Source organism: Prionailurus bengalensis, chromosome A1 (assembly GCF_016509475.1).
Source record: "Prionailurus bengalensis isolate Pbe53 chromosome A1, Fcat_Pben_1.1_paternal_pri, whole genome shotgun sequence".
Classification (NCBI taxonomy): Eukaryota; Metazoa; Chordata; class Mammalia; order Carnivora; family Felidae; genus Prionailurus; species Prionailurus bengalensis.
The window spans coordinates 191375072-191396200 of NC_057343.1; the positions used below are offsets into that span (position 1 = coordinate 191375072).

General features: G+C 48.6%; 2 protein-coding genes across 3 annotated transcripts in view; one reads left to right on the plus strand and one right to left on the minus strand.

The window, feature by feature from the left end:
• ADAM19 (ADAM metallopeptidase domain 19) overlaps positions 1–3754 on the plus strand; it is an 81103-nt gene extending 77349 nt beyond the window's left edge. For both annotated transcript variants that reach the window (XM_043597258.1, XM_043597268.1), the window contains one exon: positions 125–3754. In XM_043597258.1, coding sequence (XP_043453193.1) covers positions 125–178 — 54 coding nt within the window. In that variant the 3' untranslated portion in view covers positions 179–3754. The remainder of the gene's footprint in view (positions 1–124) is intronic.
• Positions 3755–5702: 1948 nt separating this feature from the next.
• On the minus strand, positions 5703–20485 carry NIPAL4 (NIPA like domain containing 4). Its single transcript, XM_043597280.1, has 6 exons — positions 20184–20485; positions 16580–16819; positions 13343–13399; positions 12086–12176; positions 9142–9302; positions 5703–8114 (listed from the first exon to the last, which is right to left on the minus strand). Exons 1-6 carry the CDS (start codon positions 20218–20220, stop codon positions 7486–7488), a joined length of 1215 nt encoding a protein of 404 aa, XP_043453215.1. The 5' UTR covers positions 20221–20485; the 3' UTR covers positions 5703–7485.
• Between the last annotated feature and the right edge of the window lie 644 nt (positions 20486–21129).

Genomic DNA, 21129 nt, shown 5'->3' on the forward strand with positions numbered 1-21129 from the left:
GAAACCATTTCTAGCTGACGGTCTATCCTCCTGACCTGTCAAAAGCAAGAGGACAGATCCCGTTGACCCCATTGGTCAACATTTAGCTGATCTCTCTCTCCCTCCCCTTTCTTTGTTTCCACAGTTTCCTGAATACAGATCACAGAGGGCTGGGGGGATGGTTGGCCCGAAGATCTAACCCCTCTAAAGGGGTTTCTGCCTTTCCTTGAGGACTCTGAACCCCACCTCATCCCAAAGGATCCGTGGCCATGGAACCTGGAAGAAGCATGTCTGGCCACCTCCAAGCTCCTCCTCCCCTCTTTCCTTCCTCCCAGAACCACCGCATCTCCAAAAATCTCCTTCTTGACTCAGTGCCTCCTTGGCTTCCTGGGAGGCCCAGAGAGACTACTGTCCAGTGGCATCAAAATGTTGTTTTGTGCAATATACTGCCCCAGGGAAGGGAGGAGAGAACACAGATGAAGACAAATGGAAGCTTCTCCAACCTCCCTTGGGTTGGCCTGTCACCTCAGAGGTGCCAGTGGGGATGGTCTGGGCTGTATGACCATACAGGCCCAGCTGGGAAAAGTCCTGTTCAGCCCTTCAGCCCATGACTTGGCTTGGAGAAGCCATTCATCCACATCCTGTGGTGGAGGGAATACATGAGAGCTTTCCATTTCTTCTCTCTTGAAGGTCCCAGGCTTGACAGAGGCTGGGCAGTTACTCATCCCTTTTAGCTCTGAGATTGAGAGGGGTCAGGCCAGCCTCTACCGTGGCCCTGTCCAGGGCCTGGTCGAGGCCACCACTCCTGGCTCTGTGGCCACATGTGAGCAAGTGAAGTCTGCTCCCCTCCCACCCCTCTAAACCCCCACCTCCCCTTATTCACACGGGTCGCCCTGACTCCAACAGGTACTATTTGTGTGCAGTATAGACAGCAGAGGGAGCACCAGGCTTGGGCCTCCTCTGAGCCAATGCCAAAGGTTGTGGCTCTCACCTCGGGATCATTCTTGGTTGCCTTTTGTTTCCTTGTCTTAATAAGTGCCCGGCGCTTTTGATTTCTCCCTTCAGAAATTTCTCCTTCCCCACTCAGATCTACCTAAGGTGTGGTGCTGCGGTGAGTGGGTCTTCAGCAGTCCCAGCCTCCCAGAGACCTGGTGCTTGTGAGTTACAAGTGAGGGTCCTGCTGCAAGGGTTGGCCACTGGATTTCCTATGTGGTTCTCACGGCTCTTGACCAGAGGACACTCAGGCCATGGCTGTGGGGGTCGAAGCTTTTTTTTCCCATTGGGTTTTGTGACCTCAGCAGAGTGAGGGTGTCTTACCCTCTAGTCCCTGGTGGAAATCTAAGTAAGGTCCTCAGGGAGGGTAGCAAAGGGGGCAGAACCCCAGCCTGTCCCTAGGTCTGGTTACAGATTGGAGTCACGGTTGTTGCCCTCTGAGCAAAGAGCTGACCTGTCCCTAGAGATCTGTAGAGAAGTAGCAGTCAGCAGTCTTGATGGAACAGAGTCAGAGCTGGAGCCACCAGGCTTTTTATCATCCACATCCTCGTGTTCTTTCTTCTGGTCACTGCCTTTATCTGACTTTTATAGAAAGAACTCGGAGCAGCTGGGAAAATGCCACTGCATTGGGTACTGCCCTCCCCAGAGCAGGAAAGGAAGGCTTTGTGGTGCTCTGCTAAATTGGACAACTTGTCACTGGAGATGTTCTCTGGTGGCGGTCTCCACCCCCAGAAGGGTGCTGTGCTGTCCCCACCTCCTGCAGTGAGCCGTTGTTCATGCTTGAAAACCTCAATACAAGGAAGAAGCTTGAGCTTTTACTCCCCAGCCACCAACCCAGGGCCCCCTTACAGTTCTCTGCACACAACAGGTGCTCGATATGTGTTCTCGGGTTTTAGACAAGTGGGAGATTTGGAATGTACCCTTGGGGACACACATGAGGTAGATTTAGAAAGATCTCAGGAAAATGAGTTTCCTTTCCCTCAGGTAGTCTGATATTCATGCGTCTGTCTCCCAGACAAGGGCCCTGGTTGATCCCCATAGCCAGTTTCCACCTTCCTTGCTGCCTGATTACGTCAGGGGACAGCCTTCCATGTAATTGTGCTACTCCAAATGCCCCAGGCCTCAAGGTTGGGTCCCAGAAAAGTAAAGGTGAAAACACCCTGGCCAAAAAAAAAAAAAAAAGTCACCCTTATGCCCACCTGCATGTTTCACAGACGTTCCTGTGGTATGTCTAGCTTTTTTCCCACATACCAGGAGGTCGAAGGCTCTGAAGTGAAAATGCCATAGCCATTGTGGCTGCATGAGCCTTTTGAACCTGAAATCCACTCTCCCTGGAGCCATACCAGAAAGAGTCCTGGGTTGTGTTTTCTTTTTTTTCTGTTTTTGTTTTCCGTTATTTTAATACCACCTCTATCCCATAAAATTGTACTGTGAACTGGAAGAAGGTCGAATTTTTTATATTTGATGGAGACTTTTGGCGGCCGGTTCTATTTACTGTTTCACTTCTGGCTGTGTCCAGGGACTGGGAGTCACCGTATTGTCAGGCTGAGCAGGCTGCCCAAGAGTGAGACTGACCACTGCGTGCTCCCTTTTCCTTCCTGTGCCCCTGTGCTGCTTTGAGGTGACAAATAAAAACAAATATGGCCTTAGGTTAAAAGGGATTTTATTTGAAAGGATTACTGCAAGACAAGGAAAGGGAACTTGCATTCGGGGCAGGTGCTGGCAGTGGGGGGAATGCTCAAGTGAGCTCTTGTAAGATCTGCAAGTATCTCAAAGCTCATAAAGGGGCCTTTTATTTGATAGGATGGAGTGGATGTGACTAGAAAGAACTGCAGTTGGAGCATCCTTGCACTCAGCCTCCTTGTGGGGGGCTGGTACAGAAGGGCCGTAGGTTGGCTCAGGCTGAGGGTGGGCCCAAGTTCAGAGCCTGGTGGGGAGACGAGTCTAGCTAAAGCTGGTGGAGTTAACCAGTCCTTTGTTCAGATGGAGCTGTATGGAAATCTTTTTAAAAGCTAACTTAACCTGCCAGTTTTACAGCCCTGTATATGTTCTTCTTAAGAACCTGGGAGCCATCTCTGAAAAGTAAACCTCAAGGGACCGCAAGGGAGCTAGCATCCCCATCCGCCTGTCTCAGTGGGAGTTTTACCCAGGAACCGACTTGCTGTTGGTTGTTTTTAGCGTTGTTTACTTCTCCCTGTAAAAGCCCTTTTCTGCCCCAGCTCTGAGATGCCTGCAGATCCTATAGTATTGTGAGAGCCCCTTCTCCATACTGCAGTAGCTCCTTGCTGTCTCTTGCCATAATCCTTTTGAATAAAACCTCCCCTTACCTATGTCCAAATTTGTTCTTTTTTGGCAAAGGGTATGAAAGACTTGTGTATTTTAAATGGGGGACCAGCTCTAAAGTCAGGATTGTGTTAAATGTGTATATAACAGCTCTACTGGCCACCCAAGAAAGCCAAGGGAACGCCAACTGGAAAGGTGCCCCATCCCTAGGGAAGCTTGCTAAGAGGGGTTCTGCAGAATCCAAGCCAGTGTCCCCAGAGCCACTCTTCTGCTCATCCTCTCACACCATCCGCTGTGTGTACGTCTGTGTCTGGGATCTAGGGCATGTGAATTTTCTTTTTATTTGGAGATTGTTCACGGAAAACAGATCCTCTTCTCTCTTGTCCACCTATTAATTGTTTACAATATTTGTACATCTATGCAAAATACTTGAATGGGCCATGGTGCCTTTTCCCCCCCTTGTTTGTATTTAATTAAAATAAATTGTCATTCGAAATGTCTGCTTTGGCAGTTCTTATTTGTTGGTGTTAATCTCCCACTGCTCAGCCTGGATAGGGTCCATCTCATGAGGACTCCTCAGAAGAGTTCCCACAGAGACCACCAGTCCATCTGTGAGGCCACAATGAAAGACCCAAAGCCACAGCAAAGGGTTTTCCCATGACCAGTTGAGAAGGGCTGCTTACCTTTGTACCTGGACACAGGCTAGTCTAGTTTAATTAGGTTTGGGGTCACTAGAGGCACGAAAGAATGATCCTGGGATTGTCTGCTGTGTTTCTCCTCAGGCTACACTATTGTGCTTGGAGACAGCAAAGACCCTTGGTCAGCCTCCTCATCTTATTGCTAGGTAATACGCACTTCCAAATGGGGAGAGACTTGCTCAAGGTCTGTTGGGCTGGGTGGGCAGGTGCAGAGCCAAGGCTAGGGTTGAGTATACTTTCTGATTCCAGAGCCCTATGTGATAACAACTGCCATCCATTAGTGCCCCTGAGTCCACAGAAAGATCCTACCCGTATTCTCTCATTTGATCCCTGCCTTGGTTTTAAGGTTCTCTAAGAGAGAATCATAATAACCATGCTAGGAGGTAACATTTACCGAGTACTTAAATTATGTTAGGCATTGTATGTTACTGTCTTTCTGTACATTACCTCATTTAATCTTCACAAAAGCCCTGGGAGGTCTTTGGTATCTGATATTTTTCTAACTTCTCAGGATTTTGAGACTGCCTGAGGATATCAAATGCTTTGACTACTAAAATGCTTCCTCATGAAATCAGCCCCCACCCAAACACCCCTGCTTGTTTAACATCCATCATCTAAACTACCCACTGTGTCTACTCTGCCAGCCGATCTCTGGGTTGATAGTCATAGATTGACCAGCAATGCAATACGCAAAGCCTGGTTGGACAGACCTGGTTCAAATCCCAGCTCTGCTGCTTACTAGATGTGTGGAAATGGATAAATTCCAGAACCCAGAGCCTCTTTTTGCTACATGGAGGGAGTAATACATACCTCAAAAGTGTGATCATACGCGAAGTGCTCCGTGTGAAAGCACCCACCTGTGCCTAGCCTGGGCTAAGAGCTCAGAGACTGCTGACTACATCAGTTTTCGAATTGCCCTGCTGAACATGCCAGGGTTTTATTTATATCTGCTCTGGATTGAGAGTTGGCTCCCAAGACAGTTTGAACAAAGGAACAGTATTGCTCCTTTATTCAACAGATGATTTTTATGAGTGCCAACTATGTGTTCGGCATTGAAAACAAGCAGCAAATAAAGACCAGCTCCCATGAGGCTTATACCCAGACAGGGGAAACAGCACGGATCACAGGAAAAGGAATGAGCAAAGTAGTGCCAGACTTAGTTTAGTGCTTTGGAGAGACGCATTGCCTGGTGGGTAAGACTATAGACCCAGAGCCAGATATCAACTTGGACTCTTCCTGGCTGTGTGACCTTGGGCGATTACATAACCTCCCTGAGACACTTTCCTCAAAAATGGGGCTTAAAAATATATCTACCTTGGGGCGCCTGGGTGGCTCAGTCAGCAAAGCGTCTGACTTCGGCTCAGGTCATGATTTCACAGTTCGTGGGTTCGAGCCCCGCATCGGGCTCCATGCTAACAGCGCAGGGCCTGGAGTGTGCTTCAGATTCTGGGTCTCCTCCTCTCTCTCTGCCCCTCTCTGTTCGTGCTCTCTCTCTCTCTCAAAAATAGATAAATATTAAAAGTTAAAAAAAAAAATCTACCTGGGGGATTTGTGAGGACTTAAAGAATCCACATAAAGCTGTTCATACTGTGCCTGGCTCCCAGTATGGGCTCAGGTATTAACAAGGGATGAATATTTTCAACCGACTATTCCCCAGCCTTTCCCACTGTAGTGAGAGTGTGCCTGTGAAAGTTACTGTAGGGACTTACTTGGCAGTCACAACCCTCCAGAGATCAGAGACCAGCCCCCCAGCATTAGACAAACCAATTTAATTGTTCTGTGTCCTATGAAGGCCAAGACACAAGTATCAAGTAAACATACCCAAAGGTCTTTTTTCTTGACCCTGTAAACCACGCTCTCAGGGCCCTTAGATTACCGCCACTCTCAAGATCCAACATGTTGCACTGATTTTAGTTACAGACAGAAATCCACATTCATTGAAAACTGGAGGTGCAGGAAGCTAGTGTATTGGTCAGCCGAGCCTTTAGAGCTTCAAGGCCAGCAAGATTCTGGGCCGGGCTTGGCTGTGCTTAGGGCATAGGACATCAACGCAGGACACAGGTACGGGGTTATACAGGGGAGGCTCTGCACCCACTTGGGGGCTGAGGATCAAGCCTTCCCTCTTTATAGATATACTGGCTCTCTTACTTCCCCTTCAATGGCCCTTCTACCAACTCCCACACTCTTGCAGCTAGAAAGAAGACAGGAAGGGAATTATCTCTCTCCCTCTCTCCAGCTGCTCTTGTTTTTTAAATGCGTCTGGCCAAATGTGAGGGGACCAAAGGCAGTCCCCAAAGTAGATGGTGTTGGAGCAGCCACGACCTGCTGCTTCCCAAGGTGGGTAGCTCATCAATGGCACTGAGGACTTGGTGGCCATCTGATCAACAGCCAGAAAACACCCATGCCAAGCCTACACCCCACTCGGTCACGGAAGTTCAAAGCTGATCCCACTGCTCAAGCCTCTAAGGCTATAGCCCAGAAAGTACCCAGAGCCCTTTCCACCTGGGTTCTTGGGCACCAGAGTAAACACAAAAGTCATCCCTGGTTTCTAGAGGGCCTGTGGCCACTTTCTGCCAAATTCTGACATTGCTCCTAATTCTCCCCATCTCCCCAAATCATATTTTGGTTTACTCCTTGAGGAAAAGGAAAGTGCATTCTGCCAAATGCTATTTTGACAGCCAGACTACTTTTAAGAGCAGTGCAAATGCTGTTCTCTTTCCAGAGGGAGGCAAAATGAAACACTGGGTTGGGCCAGCAGAGCTTGGCTGTAGAGGATCATTGTCCTTGTCATTTTGTTTTTTGAGTTCTAAGGTAATTGCCTGAATGTCTCAGTGACAACTCCTTAGGACAGAGAGAGAGACGGAAGGGGCAAGGATGGGGGTAGAGTGGACGGAAGTGAAGATGCTGACCTCCCGGCTGGAGTGCTCCGGGAATGGGGCTGGTGGAAATGTTCCCTGAGACATCAGGTGGTTTTCACAGTAAGAAGGTCAGCTGAGGTCATGCTGTTGTCTCCGAAGAGGAAGTAGCAAAAGCAGCAAGACGTCTCACATTAGTTGTCAGCTCTGGATGGGAGGCATGACGAATTGCTCTCGCGGCCTCCAGGAGCCAGCTGCACTTTGTCCTTGGGCTGAGGAATGGGATTCAGTCTCAGGAGAACCAGTGCTAAGTATTTCCTGATGACCAGCATCTCAGGGAAGTTCTTGGCCTGTGCTACATTCAACGGGTCAAATTCTATCTTCTTCCCAACACAGAGATGGCACTGAGGAAACAAGTGGGAAGGGAGGTCCAGGGGACCTGCTGGCACCAACATCAAATAGGGTATTTGGTCACTGAGGCTGTTTCCACGAAGTTCTGCAACCACCGCTCACTGGGTAGGGATTTTCCTTCTGGAAACAATGATGAGGTATAAATGAACATCTCAAGAAAAGAGAGCCCATCGGTAACAGTTGTTCTGAAAATAACCAGGTGGCTCTGGAATTGAGAAGTCAGGCTGTACTGTAGTGCTCATCTTCTCACTCTCGTATTCCACACTTTAAGAATGGATTATAAATACTTTGGGCTTCTCTTCTGGTGATGGGGTGCTGGAGAGTTCTATATTGTCCACAAGGACATTCTTGTCTTCTAGTCTAATGACAGTGGGCTCAGGGGTGGGAGATGGGGTTGGGTTTTTGTGCATGTGGGGCAAGCTGGTCTGGCTGATGTCCAGGTCTTTGAAAGCATGAAGCATGAACACACCCAGAATGATGGTGACAAAGCCAGAGAGGGTGCCCACAATGTCCACTACAGACATGCTGTACCATTCCTTGAAGAGGATGACGGAGGAGGTAACCACTACCGTTGTGAAGAACACATAGTAGATGGGGAACACCAGGGAAGTATTAAAAATGTCCAGTGCCCTGTTCAGGAAGTTGACCTGAGTGCTGAGAGAAAGTGCCAGGATGAGGGACAGGATGTAGGGGAGGGGATGCCTCACAACTGGCATCCCCTGGAAGAAGTTCTTAATGGTGATGCCCAGACCCTTGACGGCAGACACGGAGAAGGACCCAATCACAGAGCAGATGATGATGTAAACGAGGATGTTCCTTTGTCCATAGCGTGGGGCAATGACGAAGATGAGGATGAGGCAGAACACCAGCAGAAGCACAGCAAACACGATGTACCCTTCAGGAGGGGAAGAGATAGATAATCTGAGCTATGGAGGATGCAATTAGTATCTAGAGCCCCTATCCATGATGATGGGATGTAACACAGTAGGGTTCCAGTCCCATGACACAACTTTTGAATAATTTGGACAAGTTACTAACTAAACCACAAGACCTCCATTTCCTCATTTGTAAAAGAGGGCTAAGAATAGGACCTTTCTTGGGGTACCTGGGTGGCTCAGTCAGTTGAGTATTGACTCTTGATTTTGGCTCAGGTCATGATCCCAGGGTCGTGGGATCAAGCACCATGATGGGCTCCATGCTAAGCATGGAGCCTGCTTGGGATTTGCTCTCTCTCTCTCTCTCTCTCTCCCTCCCTCTGCCCCTTACCCCTGCTCTTGCTCTCTATAAAATAAAATAAAATAAAATAAAATAAAATAATAAGTTAAAATAATGGGACCTTTCTCATAGAGCTTTTTTGGTGGGATTTAATAAGATAATACATGCTACAAGACTATGTCCCTCCAAGTTCCTATGTTGAAACCTAATTCCCAGTGTGATGGTATTTGGACATGGGGCCTTTGGGAGGTGATTAGGTCATGAGGGTGGCACTTTCATAAATGGGACTAGTGTCCCTATGAAAGAGAGCCCAGAGAGATCCTTCACCCCTTCCACCATGTAAGGGCACAGAGAGAAGATGGCCATTTATGAATCAAAATCTACCAGGGCTTTGATCTTGGATTTTCCAGCCTCCAGAACTGTGGGAAATAGATCTCCATTGTTTATAAGCCACCCAGTCCATGACATTCTGTTACAGCAGCCTGAACATACTAAGACAATGCATGGAAAATATTTAGAACCATGCCCGGCACATAATAAACACATGATAAATGGCATCAATACACATCAGGCTGGGAAGCCTGTGAGCTAACCCTAGGACCAGCCCCCCAACTTTCTTTCTTTAGCTTCCCTCTCCTCCAGGTGGCAGCACCTGGCATGGTCAGCACGCAGCCAGACCTTCCCACTCACGGGGGCTCGGAGCCTACCTGTGTCTTTCATCTTGGCAGCCATCTCAACAACGGTGGAGACCTTCTCTTCCTCGGGGGCGTGTATCACCATCACTGTGCTGCCGGCCACACAGATCACACAGCCCAGCTTCCCCAGCAGATTCAGACTCTCTCCCAGGAAGTATGAGGACAGGACAGCACTGCACATGGAAATGGGAGACAGAGATTAGAAGCCATACTTGTCCCAGTGTCCTGAAGGAAAATGGGGCCTGAGCAAGCGCTCATGGAGAACAGATCAGGGCTCACTGATCTCCTCCAAAAACATTTGAAATAGAAACTTATTTAGGGGAGGCTTATGGCGTGTGCTGGAGGAATCGACGTATGTGTGGAGTTCTTTCATTTTAGAGACTAAAAGATCCGCAAACACAAGAGTCCGAAAAGTCCTTCAAAGCACTCTTGTCTAACTTCCTACCAATGAGCACATCTTCTCTTAACATTACAGACTGCTTTCAGACATGGCTTGTAAACCACTGGTGGCAAGCAGCTCACCTCTGCACAAGGCAAATGGATCTACTGTAGGTTCATTCTAATTGTCAAAAATATGGTAATTTCTACTCATGTCCTATTTCTTTTTTTTTTTTTTAATTTTTTTTTTCTTCCAACGTTTATTTATTTTTGGGACAGAGAGAGACAGAGCATGAATGGGGGAGGGGCAGAGAGAGAGGGAGACACAGAATCGGAAACAGGCTCCAGGCTCCGAGCCATCAGCCCAGAGCCCAAAGCGGGGCTCGAACTCACGGACCGTGAGATCGTGACCTGGCTGAAGTCGGACGCTTAACCGACTGCGCCACCCAGGCGCCCCTCATGTCCTATTTCTATTCCATGAGCTATACGGAACAAATCTATTCCTCCTTCCGTTTGTATATGCCAACATGAACAACCACAATGACAATTAGAGGCACTGTGTCTTGGGCATATATAATACGTACTAAGTATTAGGCTAGGAATTTTCTACTTATTATATCTCACTCACATCTCACAACTCTTTGAGAAGTAAAATATATTATCCCCATTTTATAGACAAGAAACTGAGTCTTATAGAAATTAAAATAACTTGGCAAGGTCATGCAACTGGTAAGTAGCAAGGCCAGGATTTTAGCTGAATTTCTGTCTAATTATAAAGCCTATGGTTTTTCCTCTATACTTCATTGAAGAGAATTCTTGTGATTTCCCTGAAGTGGGTAAAACACCTCCAGTTCCTTGCTATTCCTTGGTGATGTGATTTTCATTCCCCTCACATCCTCAGATGGCAGAGGTGAGGGAAGAAGGGAGGGAAATGGGGCAAGACAGGTATGATCTCATGGTAGGTTTCTATTTCCTTACAAAGGTAACATTACCTTAGGGTAAAAATCAGTGGCTGATCTAGGAATGAATTCCTCCCCCCAAATCCTAGTTAAAGATATGAAGAGAGGGGAGATTAATGTCCAAGCTCCTTTGAATGTCTTCTGTCTCTTCTTTAAAACTACCCATAACATTTTACCCGGAATGTGTGTTCAAGAGAGTCTGGTGGCATTAGCACAGGCAGACGTCACGCGATGGAGTATTCCTCTCCTCCCCCAACTTCCTGGGAGTAGGAATTTGTAAGTTAATCAGATACACAATAGAAGCATCACAACTACATCAGCCAACTGTACAATGTGAGTCACGGTTCTGTTTGTTTTTGATTGTGTAAACGTTACAAAATTGTCATCCAGATGGTAAAACAAAACAGGAAACTATGGGTGCTGGGTGTGGTCAGCTGGCATTTACCAGGGCTCCCAGGTTAAGCCAATAATCACAGCCAGCTTCAAATGGGGCTCCAAGACCCCCACAGAGGAACTATGCTTATAGTTCAGGAGGAATGAGGCAATGCGAAGCACACATACTTAGTATCAGTTATTTTAAAAACTATTGGATGTCTGTCAGGCAACACGGCTTAGTGGCTTGAGCACGTGGTCTTTGAAATCAGACTGCTTGGGTGGGAATCCTGGCCTAGCCCCTTAGGACCTGGCTGATCTTGACCAAGTTGCTTAACCTGTCTTGGCTTCAGGTGTCTTCTACTTTCTAGTTAGTCGGGAGGCTGTGAGGATTAAATGAGTTAATACATGGGAAACATTTAGAACATTTAGCACATAGTAAGCCCTCATATGTGTTGGCTATGGTGATTCTTCACTGCCAGTTCTGTACTATGTTCTTTCTTTCTTTCTTTCTTTCTTTCTTTCTTCTTTCTTTCTTTCTTTCTTTCTTTCACATTTATTTTGAGAGACAGAGCATGAGCTGGGGAGGGGCAGAGAAAGATGGAGACACAGAATCCGAATCAGGCTCCAGGCTCTGAGCTGTCACCACACAGCCTGACTCGACGCGGGGCTCGAACCCACACACTGTGAGATTGTGACCTGAGCCGCAGTTGGATGCTGAGCCAGCCAGGCGCCCCTGCACTATGTGCTTTCTGTGCATCATCTCATTTAGTCCTTGAAGCAATGCCTTCAGGTAGGTAGTATTAGCATCCCCACTGAGCAGACAGGGAAATTGAGGCTTAGAGAAGTTAAATGACTTGCCCATGGTAATATAGTTACTACATTAGGCAGAGCTAAGGTCAGAACTCAGGAACAGCTAATACAGAGCTCATGCTTTTTAACTTGTATGCTGCTCCTACTGGGGCACGAAAGCATTGGCATGAGACAGCTTGGTGGCAGTGGGAGCCCTTCCAGCTGATCTGGGTTTGGCCTGCCCTTCTATTGCCCCATGGTTCGAGGAGAGGCTAGAGCAACCAGCAGCAAACAATCTACGGATCAGGAGCTCTGAACAGCACAGTGCCTCTTTCTGGGAGCTAATATCGACCCACGTCCCTGACTGCAAGTGGCAGTTGACCCCACTAGACAGTTCCAGACCTCAACAAACTGAAAATAGGAAGAAGGCAGAGACAGCAAGAGGTGACAATAACCTTATGAGGACACTCAGCGCTCCCAGAGGCGTGACAACTGTCGCAGGAGCAAATGCGTAGGCCCCGAAGTTGGCAACCTCTCCAGCAGCCACTAGGAAATGAAGGGAGAAAACAGGGTAGTGTGGCTTCGATGCATCATCTCCAGCCCCACTTAACCTGGGCAGAGACAGCTTCATTCAGTGGTCAACCATTCACAGGATCCCAGACCATCATTCCTTAATGTCTTGATCCTTATGCTCTCCCCATGGCCAATCTGATCAGAAGGTCAGGCCCAGACTATCCTGATCAAATCCTTCCATTTTAGATGGGCAAGCTAGGCCCAGAGTCCAAGGTCACAGGACATGTTTGTGGAAGGATGCTTTCTTGTTCTTGAGGTCTCTTGGCTTCTAGTCCAGGCACGGCTAAATGTATCTCAGGGACTGTTGATGTTTCATCTGTATATATGAGGTGAGTTCTAGAAAATGTTAATTTATCAAATAAAGAAACATTTAATTATTGGTTCTCCAGGTACCAGTTGGTCATGAGGTCATCTCTCCCAGATTGACAGGCAGGTGGTTAGAAAGTCTGACATTCCCAAAGGGCCTAATTCTCTGCATTTGAGTTTCTAGTTTGCAGACTCCTGAAAGTGCCCTTTCTGTCTCTGCTGGTAGAGAATGACCTGGGTCTGCCCTTTGAAAGTAGATGATGAATGTTATAGCCCTGGCTATGACTAGGGTCAAAACCTGACTTATAAACGGAAAGCTGGATAATTTTCCATTCAAAAGAATTAGGGTTTGAAAGCCAGAGAGGGTGGGTGGAAAGCGGGGGAAATGTGTGAATGTGCAAATCTGGGCAAACTGCAAGTGGCAGACCAGCCATGTTCTAAAGTGAGCCAACACATCGCCTGTGGAATGAGAAAATTGGCTGAGGAGCCCCAGCCTCCCATGTAGAGATCCAAGAGACTCCAACCAGGAGTGATAACTCTCTATGTTTCAAGGGAAGTTGAGAAAAGACATCTTTATCATTACCAGCTTTCTACAGACCTCTCTGAGCTTAAATGTTTCATGGATGAAGGACTGACTTTGGGTTGAGAAAGAGATATGAAATACAGGTAAAATGTTCAACCTGCAAAGATGGTCAAGATGTTCCCCTTGGGAATGTGGGTCTCAGATTCACACTTGGCACAATGGAGACAGAAAGGCCCCCCTCCGCCCCTCCTTTCATCTCCGCCTCTGCCATCAAAGGGTCACTGTTGTTAGTAAGAAAGAACCCACTTACTGGTGAGAAATCCAGCCCACCACATGGCATCCTTCAGGTAGCCATACCCTCCGTCCACTGTAGAAAGGAATGGACACAAAGTTAACTTGGCCATGCTCTTTCAGGCACCTTTCCTATCTCTCCCTTCACTCCCCAGTCTTGAAGGGTTCAATATATGTTAGCTGGTTAGTTCTCTGGGCTTGCTTCTGGGTGAACTTATCCATTCCCCAAGTTTTAAATACCATCTTTATGCAGGCATCCTTATTTCATACATGTATACTGATCCTTTCTTTGGAGCCCAGATGTATGTTCAATTGCTTAGTTGACATCTCTTGGATCTCCTATAGGCATCCCAAACTCTGTCTTAAATAGAACTCTTAATTTTAAATGCTCCCCACCAACCCACCTACCAAATGAAAGTCAGTAAATGGCACCTCTATGCACCCAGTTGCTTAAGCCACAAACCAGAGAATCACCCTTGACCTTCCCATTTCTCCACCTTCTGCATTCCATCCATTCTGCTAATTCCCTCTCCAAAGAGCATCGCACATATGTCCACTCCACTGCCACCACTCAACTCCAAGGCACTACCACCTCTGGCCTGGGCTGAGGCAATAGCCCTCTATGTTCATCTGATTCTACTCTCATCATCCCTTTATAACCCACTGCCTTCATAGCAGCCAATGAATTTTAAGAATGTAAATCATACAGTCACCCCTCAAGCTTGCAGCAGGCCAATAGCTTCCAAATACTCAGAGGATAAAGCCCCAAATCCTAAATAAGCCAGTTTGTGGTTTTGTCCTTGTTCACCTCTCCAAAGGCATCTCCTACCACTCTTCTTACTAGTATCTACTCAGGCTTTCTTTTAGTTCGTCCAAAATGACGAGCTCTTTTTGGCTTTAAAAACTTTGCATGTGCTTTTCCATGTTGGAAACAGTCTTCTTAACGATATTTGCTTACATATATTTGCTCACTCTTCAGGACGTTGCTTGAATGTTTCTTCCCCTAAGATGTCCTCTGTGACCCCCTTATCTCTATTATTTCTCCTTGGGATTCTCGTTCATCACACCCAGCTTTTCTCCTTCATGACATTTATTTATAAATTGAATTAATGTATTTATTTTCTGGCATATCTCCCACTAAAATGGAAACCCCAGGAAGTCAGGAATTGTGTCTGCCTTGTTCACATGGTGGACTCAGAGCCTGGCACATAGTCAATACTCAATAATAATAGTTATGATGATGATGGTTATGATGGTAATAGATGGGTTTTAGACAGTTATGTGAAAATCCAGAGATTGTGTATCGCTTTTTGTAAATGTCTATTTTTCTAAGAAGGTCTTTAGATCTCATCAGGTTCCTAAAGGACTCAGGATCTTCCATAAAAAGAGCACTGAGAGCATTTTATGCTAAGGGTTGAAATCTCATTAGATAAGGAAATAGCAGATTGGAGGGAAAAAAGGATTCCAGAGAAGCTACCTTTCTGAATGGTATCAGTGATATTTACCTTGCTTTCTCCTGGCACAAGCAAATCTTTTCCTGGCACTTTGGGAGGTCTCTGGTCTTCTGAACACTTGTCAGGACGTGAAGGAGAGAGCAACAAAGACCATTGCTCCTGACTTCCTCCCCACATCTCACAGCTTTCCATTTCAGAGGGCACCTGGCTCTAGCCCTGGATATCCAACTGTCTGCCAGGCTGTCCCACTTAGAGAAGAGTAATACCAACACTCGTGCCAAGCATTTTTGTAAACACACTACCTATCTTCACAACAATACTAGAGGCTGGAACTGCTCTTATCCCCATTTTACAGATGAGGAAACTGAGGCACAGAGAAAGCACTTTCCTTGCCCAGGATCATATCACCAGGAACTGAAGAGCTGGAATTAGAGCCCCAGGAGTCTGCTTCCAAAGCACAGTGTCCCACAGAACACTAAACTGAACATGCCCAGACTTGAACCATCATCTTCCCATAAACCCGCTCTTCCTGCCTTCTTTATCACAGAAAACAGCACCCTCATCTCCTCAGTTGCTCAAGTCAGAAAGCTGAGTCAGCCTCGACTCTGTTTTCACCATCCCCTGGGAGCCAGTCGACACCAAACCCAGAAAGCTCTCTTGGGACTCTACCACTGTCTCCATTCCCAGGCCCAAGTTATGCTATCCCTCTCCCCTAACTGGTCTCCTGGGCACCAGTCTTGTCCCTAATCCACCGTCCACCCAGCAACCAGGAATTTTTTCAAATCGTAAATCGAACTATGTCACTCCTCTGCCCAAAACCTTTCTCACAATTGCACCCAAACTCCGTAGCTCGGTTTGCAAGACCCTTCATGATCTGGCCTTTCCCCCGTCTCTTACCCCTCGGTGCTCCAGCCATCCTGAACTACTTTCGGCTTCTAATGTCACTCATCCTCTCTCGCCTCTGAGCCTTTGCACTTGCTGTCCTTTCTGCCTGCATCACCATGTCTTCTTCTCTTCTCCTCCACCTTGCCATCTCATCGTTTAGGCCCCAGCTTCCAGATCACCTTTTGTAGAAAACCTCCCCTAACCTTCCAAGCCTGGGCTTTACATGCTCCTCCAAAATAGTCCCAAGGGATTCTGTATTTTCGCCATGACAGATAGCAAGTAACCTACTATGGAACGATTGCCTATTGACTTGCCTGTGTCTCCCACTCAACTCAATGTCCCACAGGGCACTGTGTCCCCGTGTCCAGCATGGTATCTGGCACCCAGCAGGCTTGCGGTGAATCATGAGCAAATAAATGAATTCCTTTACACATGATTCCTTTTCTCCAGAATGTTTTCACAGTAAGTCCCTTGTGGACAGAGACCCAGTAATTTTTCTGTAGCCTGTAGCGGCTTCAGTGTGAAGTTAATAGGGCACACCAGTGTGCGGCAGTGCTCTGGGCAGAGGTATTTGTATGCCCATTTTGCAGGGAAGTTGAGACTTGCCTATGATGACCTAGCTGGTAAGAAATAAAACTGGACTAGATCTGGGGTTTCTGATTCTCGGCTGTGAGATTTTCCTTATCTGTACCCCCAATTAACTTATCTTGAAATTCTCCAGAAATGTTGGATTTTAAAGGAACGTCTCCTGCTGGTGGACTGGATTCCCGGTGCAGTTGACAATGAGTCTTTTGTGACCATTTAGGCCAGGCTCTGAAACTGCTACAGTGGCCCCCCCTATGAAGGGAGGTGCACAGGCCTGGCCCAGGGTCCAGTTGCCCGGCACCCCATGCCCACCCTCCCCCTCAGGACCCTACCAGCCCGTGTGGCCCCCGAGGCCACCAGTCGTTGAAGGCCTTTCTTCTTGAGGATGACACTGCTGCCGATGAGGAAGCTGGACAAGAAGGCCAGGCCCAGACCAATGTAGAAGCCGTAGCTCTGCCTGAACCTCTCCTTCCAGCTGGTAGAGGTGACATTGCTGGGCACCTGGGGGCTGAGGTCACTGACGATCTGGCACAGGACTTGTTGGGAGGAGCAGTAAAGGCTGATCAGGGAACCTGGACGGAAGACCATGGTAAGTGAGTCACGCCGGGTACATTTGGGTGCTTTCAAGATACTGGAATTGGCGGCCCTTTCAGACCCCATACTTCAGCTTCCAAGGCCCACACAATAGGCCTGAACCTAACATAATAATTAACATTCACCAAGTGCTTACTCCAAGCTAGGGGCTTTATTTGCATGAACTCATTCAATTTTCATAACCATCTGTCAGGTAAGTGCTGCTTTGAATTCCCATTTCATAGATGTAGAAATGGAGGCCATGAGAGGTCAGGCACCTTGCCTAACAACACAGACTGTCTGAATCCAGAACTCCAGCACATAACCCCTAAGGTGTACTGATGCTTCCCACACCCAGCAGGGTTCTCAGTCTCTCAAACTCTTAGGCGTCATTGACTCCAACTTCCCACCCTCCACAGGAATCTCCTCCCAGCCTCTGGACTTCCAATAGCTCAGGATCACACAGGGATTTTCTCCTCCAAGAGGCCTCTTCACTTCCATATCCCTACCTCCAGCCGCAGCAGAGACTTCTGACAGGTAACATGAGGGAGTGAGGCCTGCGGGTCCATAGCCCCTTCTAGGCCTGAAGATGACTAAATATAAGCATCCCGTTTGTTAGAACGGCCCATTCGTAAGCCAGATTTTAAGACCTCTGGTGCTGACAGTCAGTGGCTTGGGCCTCCTTCAGGCCTCAGAGACATTGGTGTCCCTGTCACTCCATGTGGAATCTCTTCAGTTTGCTTTCCAAGTCCTTGAGATCCTGAGAGTCTGAATCAGCCCTCATGCCCCAGAACCGGCCAACCCTTGCTCGCCTTTCTGGCACAAACACCAAGGACAATACGACAAACTTGGGTGAGGGGCAGACCCTCAGTCAGAAGAGCTAAGCTGCCTAAGTTCAGTGAAACAATATAAAGCACAGCCAATAATCCTCCAGTTCCAGTGCCCACAAGGTCCTCTACTCTGAGGCTTTTCAGGAACATTCCTACCACAGAAATGGCACAGTGATCATGTGCAGGGTTTTGGCTGGAGAAACTGGGACCCTGATAAGTTTGGTAACCTGAGTAAGACTACACTCGTGGTAAGAAGAGAAGCCAAATTGTTCCCCAAGTCCATGTAATGCCAAAACCATGCTCTTAACCGTCACATGTACCCCCACAGAGCAGGCAGCAAGGGTGGGGTGGGGTTTCCTTTGGCCTCTTGAGGGTTATTTTAAAATATGAACTTATTACTAACATTTAAAAATCCTATTTCCCCGGGTGCCTGGGTGGCTCAGTCAGTTAAGCGTCTGACTTCCACTCAGGTCATGATCTCGCGGTCCATGGGTTCGAGCCCTGCGTCAGGCTCTGTGCTGACAGCTCAGAACCTGGAGTCTCCTTTGGATTCTGTGACTCCCTCTCTCTCTCTCTCTCTCTGCCCCTCTCCTGCCTGCTTTCTCTCTCTCTTTCTGTTTCTCAAAAGTAAATAAACATTAAAAAATTTTAATAAAAATCTGATTTCCCAAGAAAATTCAGCTTTTGAGCTGCCTGTGTTCACCTTGTTGAGTACACCATCCCAACCGACAACTGGCTGCAGTTGAGAGTGGTTCCCCCTTAGGACATGCACCTTGCAATTCCTCAGAGTCCATACCTGGCTCCCTTCAGTCATTCTGGTTATGTGCTCAGCCCCTGTAGGCATCTGAGTTTGTGACCTCTGGTGGTCAAAGGCCTTTTTCAAACCATGGGTCACAAAGCTCCAGGCTGCTGTGCCAAGGATGTAAGCCTGGGCCGGTTTCTCCTCATACCAATTAGAACTACAGGCGAGCCACTAGATGGGCCCCAAAGCCCAAGGTCATGCAGCTCTGGCTTTGGTGTATCTGGAGGATAGAGCAGCATCTTGGTGGAATAAAATAAGGGCAATGCTGATCTTTCTTCCATGGCACAGAATGGCCTGTCTAACCCTCTTACTTGCAGCTGGGAAAACTGGGGCCTAGAGAAGGGGAAGGACTTGCTTGAGTCTCACAAAAACCTAGTGGCAGAGCTGGGCCTGGAACCCACCAGGGGACATCCATGCGTCTTTCACAGTGGGAGATCTCTCTTCCTGACACCTGTGTCACAATCAAGAGAAGATGAGACATGAAGCCATTTCCATCCTTCATGAAATTTGGTCTGACCTCTTGCTCCTGTTCCTCAGCTCAGTCTAGTCTGGAGAGTTCCCTGAACTCAGGAAATGAGCCAGAGCCTGGGAGGACATGGGCCAAGGAAGGTGACTCCCAAGAAGAAGGCCAAGCCCATCCCCACGCCCTTCACCTGCCCTCCTGAAGATGCATCTCCAGGAGGTGGAGCCACGGGGTGAGCTTGCCTGTTCTGGGAAGCACCCTCCGCTGAATGAAGTTTTCCCAGGGGGACAAAAAGAAAATGAGAGAGGCTGAAGGCCAAAGGACATCCAGTTCTGAGAAGGATGCTCATTAGACAAGCGGGTGCTGGGCCCAGTGATTCCCGCTTCTTTTCCAGAATATGCTAGGGCTGGGGAACATATTCTTCCCCAGGGGAAGGTGAGGCTGAAAATGGACTGCATTGTTGGTCAGGAGACCAAAGCCAGCCAACACCCAAAGAGCTGGCTTTGAACACAGAAATTAGAGAAACAGGGCTCTCGGACAAGTTACAATTGCAAGAGGCTGTAGGAAAATGGAGACATAGCGGGAAGAGAGCACAGTAGTCTGAGTACAGGTTGTAGGATCCAAGGGCTCTAGCTTTATATTCCACTTCCCCCAGCGGATTAGTTTGAGCAAATCATCAGGCTTTTCAGAACCTCAGTTTCTTTCTCTCCAGAAAGGAGACGGTGAGGTGTTAATATCTACCTGCCCTCTAGAGTTAAGGATAAACGAAGTAATGCAGGTAAAGGGCCTAGTCTACCACCCGGTTCCCAGCAAGAACTTAACATAAAGCTGAAGGTCTTTCGTATCCCTTCCTGGGTTGCTCTTTCCCTCCTTTCCCTAAAAGGTGTGTGTGGGTTTGGGGGTGAAGCGTCTCTGCGCCCCTCTCCCTTGCCCCAGGGAGACAGGCAGACCCGGGCAGGTAGTAGAATCTGAAGCAACTGTATATGAGAAACAACCACGAGCCCCCCCTCCCCCTCTGGTTGACCAGTTGCAATCAGTGCTGCCCGCCTCCGCCTCCGCTGCCTCCGTCCCCACGCGCGTCCCCTTTCCTCCCAACCCCCCCTCTCAGCTACCAGCTCCGAAGACGAGGGAAGTCGGCCGGCACCCCGCTTCTCCCCAAGACTGGCCAGAGCGCGATCCACCCCTCCTCGGTTTGGGCCCCGGCCAGAGAGGACGTGAAGGAAAGGAGCGGCGGCGAAGGGAAGGCGCGAAGCGCGGCCCGCACGCACCGTTCTGGCAGCTGGTGTTGCTGGCCCGCAGCTCCATGGGCCCTGCGCGCACGGACCGACGCGCGGGCTGCTGGCGCCCCGGGTTCCCCGGTTCCGGAGCAGGTGGCCGAGACTAGTCCCCCGCGTGGCCGGCGTGCCAGAGGCTGCCGGGGTCGGCCCCAGGGGTGGAGAGAATGACGCGCCCCAGAGGGGGACGGTCCTCGGGGAGGAGTCACCCAGAGTCTTGGGCAACTCGCTGGGCCGGGGGCCCAGCGCTCGAGCAGCCGGCAGAGGGGCGCACGCCCTCCCGGGGTGCGGAGGCTGCAGCGCTCCCGGAGAGGGAGTCACCGCGTCGCGCCCCTGGCGGGAGGCAAGGGGGGCGGGTCCCCGGGCGCCGCCCCTCCACGACGCCGGGACTGCACTCGGTTGTGTCCCCAGTGTCAGAGAGATGATGGATCCTCAGACGGTGGGAGAGGGGGAATTTTTTCGGGGGGAGGAAGAAGTGGGAAAAGTGGGAGTTGGAAGAGGCACGGCTGCCAGATGGAGTCCTCCCGGGTCGGGAGGGGGTCCAAGACCCTGGGTTTCTCCCTTCCTGTTTGCCTTCTTGGCTTCCTCCTTCCCTGCCTCCCTGCCTGGTTCATTCATTCAACATAGGTCTGATCTGTGCTGGGCACTCGCACACAACAGGCACACAGTAAGTAGGTGCCCGATAAATGGTCCATACTTGTCTGTGGAATGAATGGATGATAGAAGCTTGGTAAATTCAATGAAAGAAGTATATTTCTTCTTCCAAGTGACTGGAGACCAGAAGGAGGCAGACATATTCTCTGTCCCTGGAGAACCTTATGTATTAATGAGAGAAACAAAATGGGATCTACTACTACCTAGAAACTGGTGTCTTCCAAATCAGCATTAAAAAAAAAAAAAAGCTGGATGGGTGCCTGGGGTAGCTTATTCGGTTGAGTGG

Bases quoted from the DNA above. Each gene is read 5' to 3' on its own strand.
- NIPAL4 (XM_043597280.1), bottom strand. From the start codon at position 20,220: ATGGAGCTGCGGGCCAGCAACACCAGCTGCCAGAACG. The intron at 13,400-16,579 runs GTAGGGTCCTGA...TCCTTTCTACAG, and splicing joins CTCGGGGGCCACACGGGCTG to TGGACGGAGGGTATGGCTAC. The intron at 12,177-13,342 runs GTAAGTGGGTTC...TTCATTTCCTAG, and splicing joins GTGGGCTGGATTTCTCACCA to TGGCTGCTGGAGAGGTTGCC.